The following is an 11,532-nucleotide window of genomic DNA, read 5'->3' on the forward strand; positions in this document are numbered from 1 at the left end:
AAAACGTGTGAGGAAAAAGAGGGAGATGGAAGGATGACGACTAGAGAGTGTAAAAGAGGGAGAGAGCAAAGGAGGAGAGGAGACTTGGGTACAGTGAAAGCAAAAAGAGATGACTGGAGACCACTTATGCAGCATAGAGGGTAAATGTGTGTGTATGTGTGTCGTCTTTAAGTGTTGGATAGTATGTGCAGCAGGCAGTTTGGTGTGTACACGGGCATGTGAGCGCACAAGTAAGCAAGCTTTTTTATCCCCTCTTCTTTATCTTCCTCTGTTTGCAGCTCTGTGTTTTTGTGACAACAGCCCTGCAGAGACAAAAGGTGAAGTGCTGTATAGGTGCTGGTGTTAGTCAGGCAGGTAGGCAGTGAGAAGAAGAATAATGGAATCAATACTATTGTCTGTAACCTACCTGCCGCTGGGCTCCCTGTCTGGCCCCGGCAGAGACCATCAGAAAGAGAGGGAGCTGAGAGGAAACACAGAACCACTCTGACTGGGAAAGAAAAGGAAAGAAGAGGCTGAGTGCAAGGTGAATTTCTTTCTCTTTCTTTCTTTACGCATTTTTATCTCACAAGTTCAATGCAGAGTAAGGATGGTATTTTTTTTTATGCCGCTGTGAAATGCATTTTTATACGAAAACTTTTTTTTTTTATCACTAATAATTCACATTTGTCTCTTTGATTATAATAAAACAAGCTGCATGTGTAAGCTTGTGAGCCCTCCTGTAAGTGGCTATATTTGTAGTATTTATGTGCTATTCTGTCTATGTTGGCATATGCTGAATAGCCTTTCAATTAGTATCTAGGATCCATGCTGCGTGCTGTCGAGGTCATGTCTGCATTTCATGTCTAAGTTGCAACTTGCTTTAATTCACATTTTCTGTTTGCCTCTTGTTCATTCGTCTCAGTTTAAATTAATTCCCTTTAAAGCTGTCAGTGAATTTCAGTGTTACGACAGGCAATAAAATTACATGCATTTTAATTAACCCAAATATAATCATTTTCCATGAGCTATCTAATTAGAGTTTAATAAGAGTTTTCTTCTCTGGATACTGACACAATTTTAAACAAACCTTAAATTCTGCCTCTTCTGCAGACAAATCTGTTATTCCATTCATTTCTGCTATTCCCTGTAGTCTGCTCCAGCTGCAACTGTTAACAAAGACAACCTCAAAATTCACACCTCTGTCTTCCAGAAATTGAAGGCCTGTAGATTATAAAGTCAACCTGTAGGTAATACATGATGTAATACCTGATATACATTAATGCAGTTCAATTTGATGCAGCATGTGATGTGGACACATTGCACCTTTATTCGCATTCATGCTAAGGTGTTGAAACAAGGCGGAAACATTATTCCTTCACAGATGAGTTATGATATAGATATTTCCAATTTTTGAAATATGTAAGATCATATGCAGTCTTCCTCAGTCAGCATGTGTTATTCTGTCTGTCTACCAGTGGGTGGCATTGCCTTCTAATATTTCTACGCAATGACATTTCGTTCTTGGGTAAGCGGAAGAAAATGGATGGATGTTGGACATTTCTGTCTTTGACCAGCAAAAAAAAAAAAAAAAAAAAAAGGTGTTTTACAGTGATGCTGGCACAGTTTAAGTGACGATGAAATGTAATTATATTATGTCATCTACAGGTGGATTGATACTTTGAATGCCGACGGTATCCTGCTCTGCTTCTTCTTCTGCTTCTTCTTTTTCATAATCTTTGAAACTAATTTCATCTTTTACTGGTAAGTCAGAGGACAGATGTGGTCTTGCTTTAAGACGTGGACTGACAAAGCATAATGCAATACTGTAATATTAAGAATTGCACATAGAGATAGTCAATCCTGAAAGCCCCTTTGAAATGAAAAAGTCTCAGACTGGATGCATGTTGAATGTAAGTGCTTTTAAACTCAGACTAATTTGAAGTTTTCTTTACAGTGAGTTGTGGACCTCCACAGTTACTGAGAACGTAAGGAAAAAAAATTCTCTGCTTTGTATATGCCTTACATATTGAAATAATTATATGCCAGTTATGACGACTTTAAGATATCGACGTCTGTTTGACGTGTGTTAAGTTCAGCCCGTAATACATCTAGTAATCTTACATCAGTACTAATTGGTTTTTAAAACCTCTTTAGCTCAGAAAGCTTTTAAACTATAATTTGTCCATGCTAGCTCAAAAATTATGTTCAAAACTCCCATGGCATTTACCAACAATTTAAAATTAATTGTTTCCCCTAAATTAATTGTGTCTCCTCTACAATGAGCCCTCAGCGGCTGCATTTCTGAGATTATATGTGCCTGCTGTGAAAAATGTTTCTTTATATCTGATTTGATTCACTGCAGAACAAAAGATTAGCATGGATAAAATGTGGACAAATCTGTCCCGATTATGCGGCGATTACGCTTTAATTGAACTGATCAGCTTTGCTTCTAATCTGCAGCAAACCAGGAGACCGGTTGGTGCCGCAGAATCCAAATGTCAGATGAGGTCATTTCTTTGTCTCTGTGCAGTGACTCTGCAGTTCTCTCTTTTTAACACATTTAAACTCAGCATTGGCATTTTTGTACAATAAACGACGCTGTCTTTACACCCTCTCAGTGTATTTTAATTTTACAGTATGCCCCTCTGTCCCTGAGACCCTTAACCTGTGAGGTCAAAGCAGGTCACAGGTGAGGTCCTCGGGAACAGGGCTGCATTCAGTTTCAACATCCTATAGAGGAGGGGATCATTTTAGCAAAATATATTCTACATGATAAACATTTTTCCTTCTAGAAGGTATATTTGATGCTACCATGCTATTCCCACTTAAGCCACTTTAAATGCAACAAAATTCTCGGGTGATTTAAGTCGTTGTTTCTCCTGGATTTAGTGCATCTTAGTATCCAGCTGAATGACTCCTCACACCATTTTACTATGTCCACCCATCATGTCACGATAAAGACGTTTCAGGTTGAAGAAGAGGACGACTGCACTCACAGTTTCAGGGAGCCAACCCTTTCGGCTGGCTTTGTGTTATAGACCCTAGTGGGGTCAAATAGGAAGACAGCCAAGGGTTGTGACCCCGTCTTATATGACACGTTTGAAAATCTGTGGTGTCATTTTTTGACTATGTACAATTTTCCATACTTTGCTGTTTTTTTCTTTTTACCACTGTATGTTAATAAAATTTTAAAATGTACTGCGTGTTAATTTTTTTTTACAAAACATTATTGGATGATTAAAAAAAATGAAGGCACCGACTATACAGTCTCCCAGCTTTCCTTTAATTTTGTCTAGACAGTCTCCGAGATTAGGGAATTCTTTATTATTGTTCTATTTTTTAAGTGACAAATCTTTCATATACATAGTCTTTTTTCTCACAACCAGACATTTTGAAAGCTCTGAGTGAGTTTGTAAATGCACTGGATATGGAGCAGGAAAAAATGATCAAAGTGTCCTTGTCACCAGACACAATTAAATGCCCTCAAACATACACACATATTCATTTGGGATTTTCCATGTCCAGCCATCTGACTAGCTGTCTGACTTTGGCAGTCCTGGAGCACACTCTTGCCTAATATTGATTGGCCTGTCTGTGTGGAGACAGATGAATGCATTAGTACCCAGCTCACCCTGCCACTGGAAATATATTAAGTTCATGTATTAGGCACCCTGTCTGGTTGCCATGGAGATGCACCAGGAGTGAGGGACAAGGGGGGGGGGGGGTATGGGGGGGAGGAGGAGGATGGGAGACGAGTGGGGGATACAGGATGCAATGAGGCAGTCGACTTGATTTGTAGTCCCGCTCCCTCTTTCTCTCGCTCTCTCTGTCTGTCACTTGCGTGTCCTCTCTTCCCTCTTTTGTCTTTTCTTTGTTTCCTTTTTGTTTTTCCTCACATTTTTTCACCAATTAAATTTTTTTTCTAAACTTCATCAGCCAGAACGTGCACGCTCTCTGCTCACTACCCTATCGATTTTGTTGTCCCTTTTGTTCTTTATTTTCTATTTGGCTTCTTTCATTCCCTGTCTCATCGTCCCCACACCACCGGTTAGACTTTCATTTATCGTACATCATGCATTTCTCTTGGGTTGTCATGCTGGCACCCTTCACACTTCATCCCCTACACGTACATAAACATTTAACTCCATCTTCATCTGCCCCTCTCCCTCTCACTGCCGCCACCCTCCTCCTTGGCTCGCTCCATCTCTGTGCTCTGCAGTAAAACTGGTGCATTGAGGCAGCAGGAAATAGGGACTAGAGACAATAGAATGGTGGGAAATACAGAGAGGAGTCTGTGATGCTCTCCTCTCATGTTAAGAAAAGATGAGCGTGATATACTTTCAAGACTTTACTTTCATTCTCGTGTGGGATGTGCACACAAATACAAGGCTCTTATTCTTAAAGCTCCCAAAAATACCCAAAAAAACAAAATGTGGAATTTCCACATTTGTCGTTGCTATGAGACGAGGATTTGAATCAAAACAGTTCACAGGGAAACATTTGCTGAGTTTTTAAAGCTCATATTGAAAAATGTTCACATCTGCTTTGCGGCTTGTGTACATTAGCTTGCTGTTGAGCCCCTCTCAAAGCTGCTATCAGTGTTTCGTTGATGTGAAAGACAGTCTTCGTCTGTGCTGGGGTTACCTTTTGACCAAGTACAATGTGAGAAATGTTGACACCTGCTTCGAGAAGCTGGACCACATCTTCAACAATAATAAGACGGTGATTGAAGCTGGTAGAGTGGGTATGAAATACTTTCTTTTTGCTACTTTACTGCTCAGATAAATGAGCAAATTTGGAAACAATTTTGCAGCAGCATCTAAAGATCTGTGTGATGTGATTTTTTTTTTTTTCCAGGTAAAGGCTATGACATCCAACTGAAGGAAATTCTGGATGCAGAGATCCTGCCACTGGTGGAAGAGTTTGACCGAAAGCTCAATAACGGTAGCAAAACACCTGTTCGAGTAGTCTATATAACCGTATCAATAAATGAGTCAAAAATTGTTAAGTGAGGTCAGAAAAGGAGAGGAGTTAGAAATTAGATTTAAAAAATGACGCCCCCAGCCACACAATTCCCCAGTATGCACTGAGCTAAATATTTCTATCTTCCTCCTCCTCCTCCTCTCCATCTATCAGACACTGTGTATGAGCAAAGGTTGCAGACAGCAGCAGACAATTTCATCTCAGCTGCCTCCAAACTGCCTAGAGGTGAGCTACGGACTCTCTCCTTTTCCTCCATCTTTCAGTCCATAATAACCTATACTAAGTCATTACAGCTCACTGTAATCTCTGTAAGATACTAGCTACATTTTCAGAGCCTCTCAAATATTGTGAAGGACCCAGGAAGTGGTTAGTTCAAACTCACTTTCACTTCAGGGTGCTGTGTCAGAAATATTCATTCATCTAACTTTCCTTCTCTTCACAGTCTCTGGATGTTTCCCCCCATGTGGTTGGTCTTTAATTTTTTTTGTCTCTACAATATAGCAATGATTGCTTCTATAACCAAAATATTATTGTCATCAATATATCAGTATCAGTTTTATGCAACCATCAGGTTTTCAGAGTGCAGGTGCAGTGTACAACTGTATCACCTGTCAGTATGACTCCTGTGAATTCCTTCTCGACTGTCCAGGTCAGTATTGATATTATACCCTAGCACATCGGATTACTGATTCTGTTATGTCACAATTTTCAACTACGAAAAAAATATGTACTAATCCACATGTGACATATCCTTAAATAAGTATATTTTCCCCTCCATAAGCATCCACTCTTGATCCTTGAAATGCTCTGCTTTTGATCCTTGAAATGCTCTTAGCAAAAAGTGAGGATTTGAAAAAAGAGACAGAGGAAAGGTTTTATTTCCACACATTATATCTTTTGCACAGAGCCCCCAAGATACTCTTTAAGTCCTTGGCTTCTTTATGCAAGGTGACAGTTGACTCCCACACACATGGTATTCATATCAAGCCTTTACAGCACAGCCACTCTTTAGCATATCATCACTTTTACTCCACTCCTCAGAGACTGGGCTTAAGTATTATCATTAAGGAGGGCTCAGACTGCAAGAGCTGCCCCTATGTGAATGTTATCTGAGTGTGTGCATTTGCCTATATGCATGTGGGTGGCTATATGTTTATTTCAGTGGAAGAAATTAAAGTTATGGAAAACAGCAGGATTCGAATGTGGTGCGCTGTGCCATTTGCCTTGCCAAGTGATATTGAAGTGATCTGGAGGTTCGCAGAGGAGGTACGCTCAGCACATGGTGAATCATTCAGGGTCACCGCCACTGATAAAAGTAACAGTTCAACATTTTACAAAATACGCATACTAGCTTCCTCGACAAGAGTTAGACAAAATGAGCAATATAATTTCATGTCTTTGAAATATGAGGCTGGAGTCAGAAGAGTGTTAGCTTGGCTTGAAGACTGCATGTGAAAACATCTGCTGTTGCTCCTCTGACCCACCACCTCATAAACGTCTCCTATTAACAGGGTTTTGCAGTGTTGCCTAAAAATTTCCAGATTTATATCTATATGAACAGTGTTATGATTTCTTGTAAGAACAATTTTAAATATAACATGGTGAACTGTTATTTTAACACTTAATTCTAACAAAATCTGTCAGTGCAATGCAGACAAAAACTGAAAGTGTTTTAATCCTTCAGGTTAAAACCCAACAAATGGATCAGTTTAAAGAAGTGACTGTGGGAGTGGACAGGCTCTACTCCATCCCTTCAGTGAGTTTGCAGCATCAGGGCACCTACCAGTGTGAGATTTACTCGGGCCAACTCTCCATTGTCAGAGTATACTACTATATCTCAGGTAAAATATATCATTTTCAGAATGACCTCTGGAAATTGTAATTGGTCTGTGGGAGAGCCATTGCACCACAAAACTGGCAGCTTCTTCACATTTAAAGCAAAATTACTCATAGTAGCAGTTAAAAGTTTGGAGACTAACCTGAATAAATAAGGACAAAATGGCAAATCTCTTTCATATTTTGAATCATTTTCTAAATTAACTTTAATTTCAGGGCACATGTACACCCTCACCAGTCAGATTTTCTACCATAAATTTCAATCCAGTATTTTTTGAATGCCACGTTTCCCTCTTTTGATGCTTCTGCTTTCATATAACACACCCCTTTAAATTGTGAATTAGTAGTATGGGTACTGTGAGTGACAGGCTGGTTCCATTTTGTCTTGCTCACCATTTGATTTTACTGAAAAACACTCTCAGTAGTTGAATAATAAGTCTCTCCAGTAAGTGCATTTCATTTAAAACCTTCTCTATCCAAAATGAGCATCCTATAGAAAAATCACTGAATTATCCATGCACCTTGCTAACAAAGCTAGCTACCCTTTGCCAAGGGGAGGCCTGTGACCTCTAAACATACCACAGAGAGCTTTTAACTTAGCTGTGTTGCTGCCACATTACTCATGAAATCCTGAGAGAGTCTGATTGAAAGTGCTGGTTTGAATCTTTGTATCAGAATAATTTATTTTCTCACCTCTCCTCCAGACTGCACTTGGCATCCAGCTAGTTCAGACTGAGTCCAGGCCCTTTTGGACTCCTTCTTTGTGGTCAGGTTTTTGGGAGCTTGTGCCAAGTGTAGTATGAAGGAGGGGGAGGTCTGTCTGATGTTTGAAGAAGGAGCTGATTTTAAATTGGTAAAAAACAGGTACATTGTCTAAATATATCAACATTTATTTTCTCACTCTTCAATTCTTACCATTGTCTTTGAATGATGCATTGAAAACTGTCGTAAGTTTGTTTAATACTTAATTGATATTTAAGTGTTATTTCTTGGAGAAGGAAGAGTTATTAACTATATAGGCAGGAGTTGCAACTCCACTCAAGGATTATTGTGTGTCAGGCCATGGTGGTGAGCAGGTCACAGTGGCTGTACTGCCAGAGGCCCCACTTAAATGAAGTTTATCCTGTCGCACAATTGTTTGATTTAGTTTTAGATTCTAATCTTTAAGTTGGAAACACTAGTTATTTTTCTTTTGCTTTCTAGAAAAAAAATAGTCAGATTTTTCTTTAGTTTGACCAACTAATCTGCGCGGTAAATATGGCACACTAATGCACTACTGTGAAGAAAAGGGGAATAAAAAGACGGTTGATCTGCTGAAAAGACTCTCACACCCTGTTTTCCAAACATGTTTGCATCCAGTTAAATTAAACTGTAATTATAATAAACTCAAGACTTCTAAACAGTATTCCAATACCAATGAGAGAGCTTCCAAATGAAGTCTATGATATTGAGAACATTTGTGGAAAAGTGTGTTTCTGAGGAATGTATCCTAATACAGTTACTGAGGACTCAAAAACCCTGCAGCAGAGGGCTGGCAAAACAAGCACTGGCTGTTTGGAGTTAAGAGGAAGTGGCCTGCATGAAAACAGAATAGAGATCTATTAACTAATCTAAAGGCTAGCATGTCCAATTTGAATTACTTTGCTTTTTCTAGCCAAATTCTTCCTACAGGACACTAAATTAGACTTGGTTGGTGTCTGGCTTTGTTAGCAAAGTTGTCGAGATGTTCAAAGAAATGTGGAAAAATATATCAAAATGTTGAAATCATATTGTGTAATTAAAATGAAATATGCTTTCCCCGTGTGCACATTTCCCTAATACTGGAGGTAAAGGGGATATATAGTCAATGACTGACTATAGTCAGGTTATGCAGTTTCATACATTTTTGCATGTGTAAAAATATATATGGGTATAATATACTACAAGCACGTGTGTGTCTTGCCTCCTGGATAAGAATTAAAGAATTAGTTTAATAATTGCTTTAAATTGGTGGGTTAAAACTTACTTATGATAATGTGTCTAATTTGTTGTCATACAACAAATTAGACACAGAAGACTAACTAAATCCTAATTTCTGCTTAATAAATATGGAAACTCCTGCCACGCAAAAGATGGTCTCGGCAAACTGAACGCTTCCCTTTCTTCACCATTATTTCTCACTGGTTCAATTCGTCTCTGTGTTCCCTCTCTTCATCTCTTTGTGTCTGTCTTAGTGACCCCCCAGCTTGTGGCAGGCCACACAGAGCTGCAGGAGATATTTGACCTGTCTCTTCTCCCAGGAGGGCAGTTATTCCCTGCATCTGGTGACTCTCCCCGCTCCTTCCTCGCCTCATTGTCACTGCTTCTCGCTGCCTGTTTAACCGCTTTACTGCTGCTGCTGTTTATCTCCCTGGGGTAAAACAGAACTATTATTTGCACAGTATCAGCATTAACAGATTTTAACAGCAAAGACACTTAGAAATGCACACCTGTCATGTGAATACGTGGTGCCCCAGAGCGACTACGTGAGCTGGTATTATAGCTCACACTTGTTTCATTTATTTATTTTTTGCTGTTTCAGGGTTCTGTGTTGGTCATCAATACAAGAGCAAAGTCATACTGAAGAAACAGATGAGGATGAAGATTTAGATTTATTCTGAGTGTTTGGAAAATACACGTTAAGAAACAAAGGCATTTCATCAAGTCTGCAGAGTGCTACGTCATAGTCCAGACAACCTGTGTGTGACTCTTTCCACCACTAGAGGGCAGAATCCGCCTCTTTATTAGTAGCATCCACTAAATATTTTGCTGTATGCAACAAACACAGTGTAGTTGATTTTGGTTTCACATTTGTCTCTCTCTCTCTCTCTGTGTGTGTGTGTGTGTGTGTGTGTGTGTGGACAAACAAAAATGCATAGGCTACATGCATATTGTCATTATAGCTTCATGATGAACACAGCCTTGCTATCACCACTGGTAATTAAAAGCCTTTCTTTATAGTCATAATTGACTAGAAAGAAAGACCAGTATCAGACAAACCACAAGACAGTTGGTGTTAAAAATACCAAACACATTTTTCATATTTATAACCACCAGAATGGAACGTGTGGTAATTCCTGGATATGTACAGAAAATTTAAGTGCTGGATTGAACACTGGCTCAGGTTCTTTGGTTGATCCAGAAGGTAGCCGAGCTAAAAATATGAGATCTTAAAGACAGGCAAAATGTGTTAATGTATCAACACAGAAAGACCTGATAACTTGCATGAGTCAAGATAGACTGTAAGGAAAAATGGTGAGGTATAACCAGAGGTGGCAAAAGTACAGACATTCTGTACTTAAGTACAGATACTTGTGTTAAAAATACTCTGGTAAAAGTTGAAGCACTGATTTAACTTCTTTACTCAAGTAAAAGTTATGTTCTTAAATGTACTCAAAGTAAGAAAGTAAAAGTAGCTCACTGAAGGACTATTTTTGTGTAAAGCTAACTGAACCTGGTATATTAATATAATGATAAAATGGTATAAACTGAGAATACAAACATCAATCTAAATTCTAATGAATGTACTCATCTTGAAGCTGTTACCCACATTGTAGAGGGTGGCTCTACCTCCACACATAAACACAAACATTAGTACAGTCAAGGGTTAAAGTGGGATTCAGCAGGTGGGGGAACCCTAAGATCAGTTGTGGTGGCTCAGCGTGGGGAAAAGAGTCACAATGATCTCTAGTGTGAAGTCCAGTAGATTTTTATTGTGTGCAGGCTGTGATCAGCTGACCTATGTTACTGCTGCTCTTAATGGATGAAGTGGATTCAACAAGATGTAAACCAGTATTTCACATGCTATCTTGGCTGATTTCCATCCCCTACACCAGGGGTGGGCAACTCCAGGCCTCGAGGGCTGGTGCCCTGCATGATTTAGATGTGTTCCTGAGCCAACACACCTGAATCACATATAGAAGTCATTAGCAGGACTCTGGAGAACTTGACTGCATACTGAGGAGGTAATTCAGCCATTTGATTCAGGTATGTTGGATCAGGGACACATCTAAAACCTGCAGGACACCGGCCCTCGAGGCCTGGAGTTGCCCACCCCTGCCCTACACTGACAGCATACTGTTTGTATAAAGGTTGAATTCAGTGAATGAATCTAAGCACCACCAGCTTCAATTCAAACTCATCTCTGCACTTGATGTAACCTGTAACTTTGACTGTGAACTCAGCCACTGTGCACCAGAGCATTACTGTAAATACAGTACAGCAAGCTAGCCTGTTTATTCTACACTAAACTGCAGTATTTTCATGTAGTCTTTGAATAACAAAAAGTTAGTATACCTGAGTTTGTTTACAGGATGTTTCACAATATGAAAAAACACATCACATACAGATCAATATCAGATTTTTTAAAAATGAGGACATTACATGTAAGCTTTAAATTTCTGATTTATCAAATGTGACTGAGCAGTCCTTAGCTTTAAATATAACCTGTCTGCTTCCTCTTTCTTACATCTTTCTCCATTGCTGAGTGAACTTCTCTCTCAGCAGCTGCAGCTTTAGCTAGCAGACACACCGTGTGACAAACTGCACACAAACAATGTGTTTCCTGATATTTGTTGAGGTGATAGAAACGTTGCATTTGAAATTACTGGCTACAACATTTTCCTCCCTTTATGCTCACTTCTCTTCAGTAGCACTAGCTAGATGCTGAAATACCGCGACCACAACTCAAGGACATCTGCACTCGGTCCGGCCCAC

General features: G+C 39.4%; 1 protein-coding gene across 3 annotated transcripts; it reads left to right on the forward strand.

Moving 5' to 3' along the window:
• The first annotated feature begins 4,455 nt into the window (after positions 1–4,455).
• Positions 4,456–9,594, forward strand: spaca6 (sperm acrosome associated 6). 3 transcript variants are annotated; one of them, XM_030750602.1, is made up of 9 exons: positions 4,456–4,723; positions 4,837–4,923; positions 5,116–5,187; positions 5,405–5,428; positions 5,534–5,611; positions 6,125–6,228; positions 6,647–6,803; positions 9,012–9,192; positions 9,359–9,592. In XM_030750602.1, exons 1-9 carry the CDS (start codon positions 4,510–4,512, stop codon positions 9,435–9,437), a joined length of 996 nt encoding a protein of 331 aa, XP_030606462.1. In that variant the 5' UTR covers positions 4,456–4,509; the 3' UTR covers positions 9,438–9,592. The 3 variants fall into 3 exon arrangements, with proteins under 3 accessions (XP_030606462.1, XP_030606463.1, XP_030606464.1); XM_030750603.1 differs by lacking the exon at positions 6,125–6,228 and having other exon boundaries at positions 5,517–5,611; positions 9,359–9,594; XM_030750604.1 differs by lacking the exon at positions 9,012–9,192 and having other exon boundaries at positions 9,359–9,591.
• Positions 9,595–11,532: the final 1,938 nt, after the last annotated feature.

Source organism: Archocentrus centrarchus, chromosome 16, assembly GCF_007364275.1.
Source record: "Archocentrus centrarchus isolate MPI-CPG fArcCen1 chromosome 16, fArcCen1, whole genome shotgun sequence".
Lineage (NCBI taxonomy): Eukaryota > Metazoa > Chordata > Actinopteri > Cichliformes > Cichlidae > Archocentrus > Archocentrus centrarchus.

Bases quoted from the DNA above. Each gene is read 5' to 3' on its own strand.
- spaca6 (XM_030750602.1), top strand. From the start codon at position 4,510: ATGTTCACATCTGCTTTGCGGCTTGTGTACATTAGCTTGCTGTTGAGC. The intron at 4,724-4,836 runs GTATGAAATACT...TTTTTTTTCCAG, and splicing joins GATTGAAGCTGGTAGAGTGG to GTAAAGGCTATGACATCCAA. The intron at 9,193-9,358 runs GTAAAACAGAAC...TTGCTGTTTCAG, and splicing joins CTGCTGTTTATCTCCCTGGG to GGTTCTGTGTTGGTCATCAA.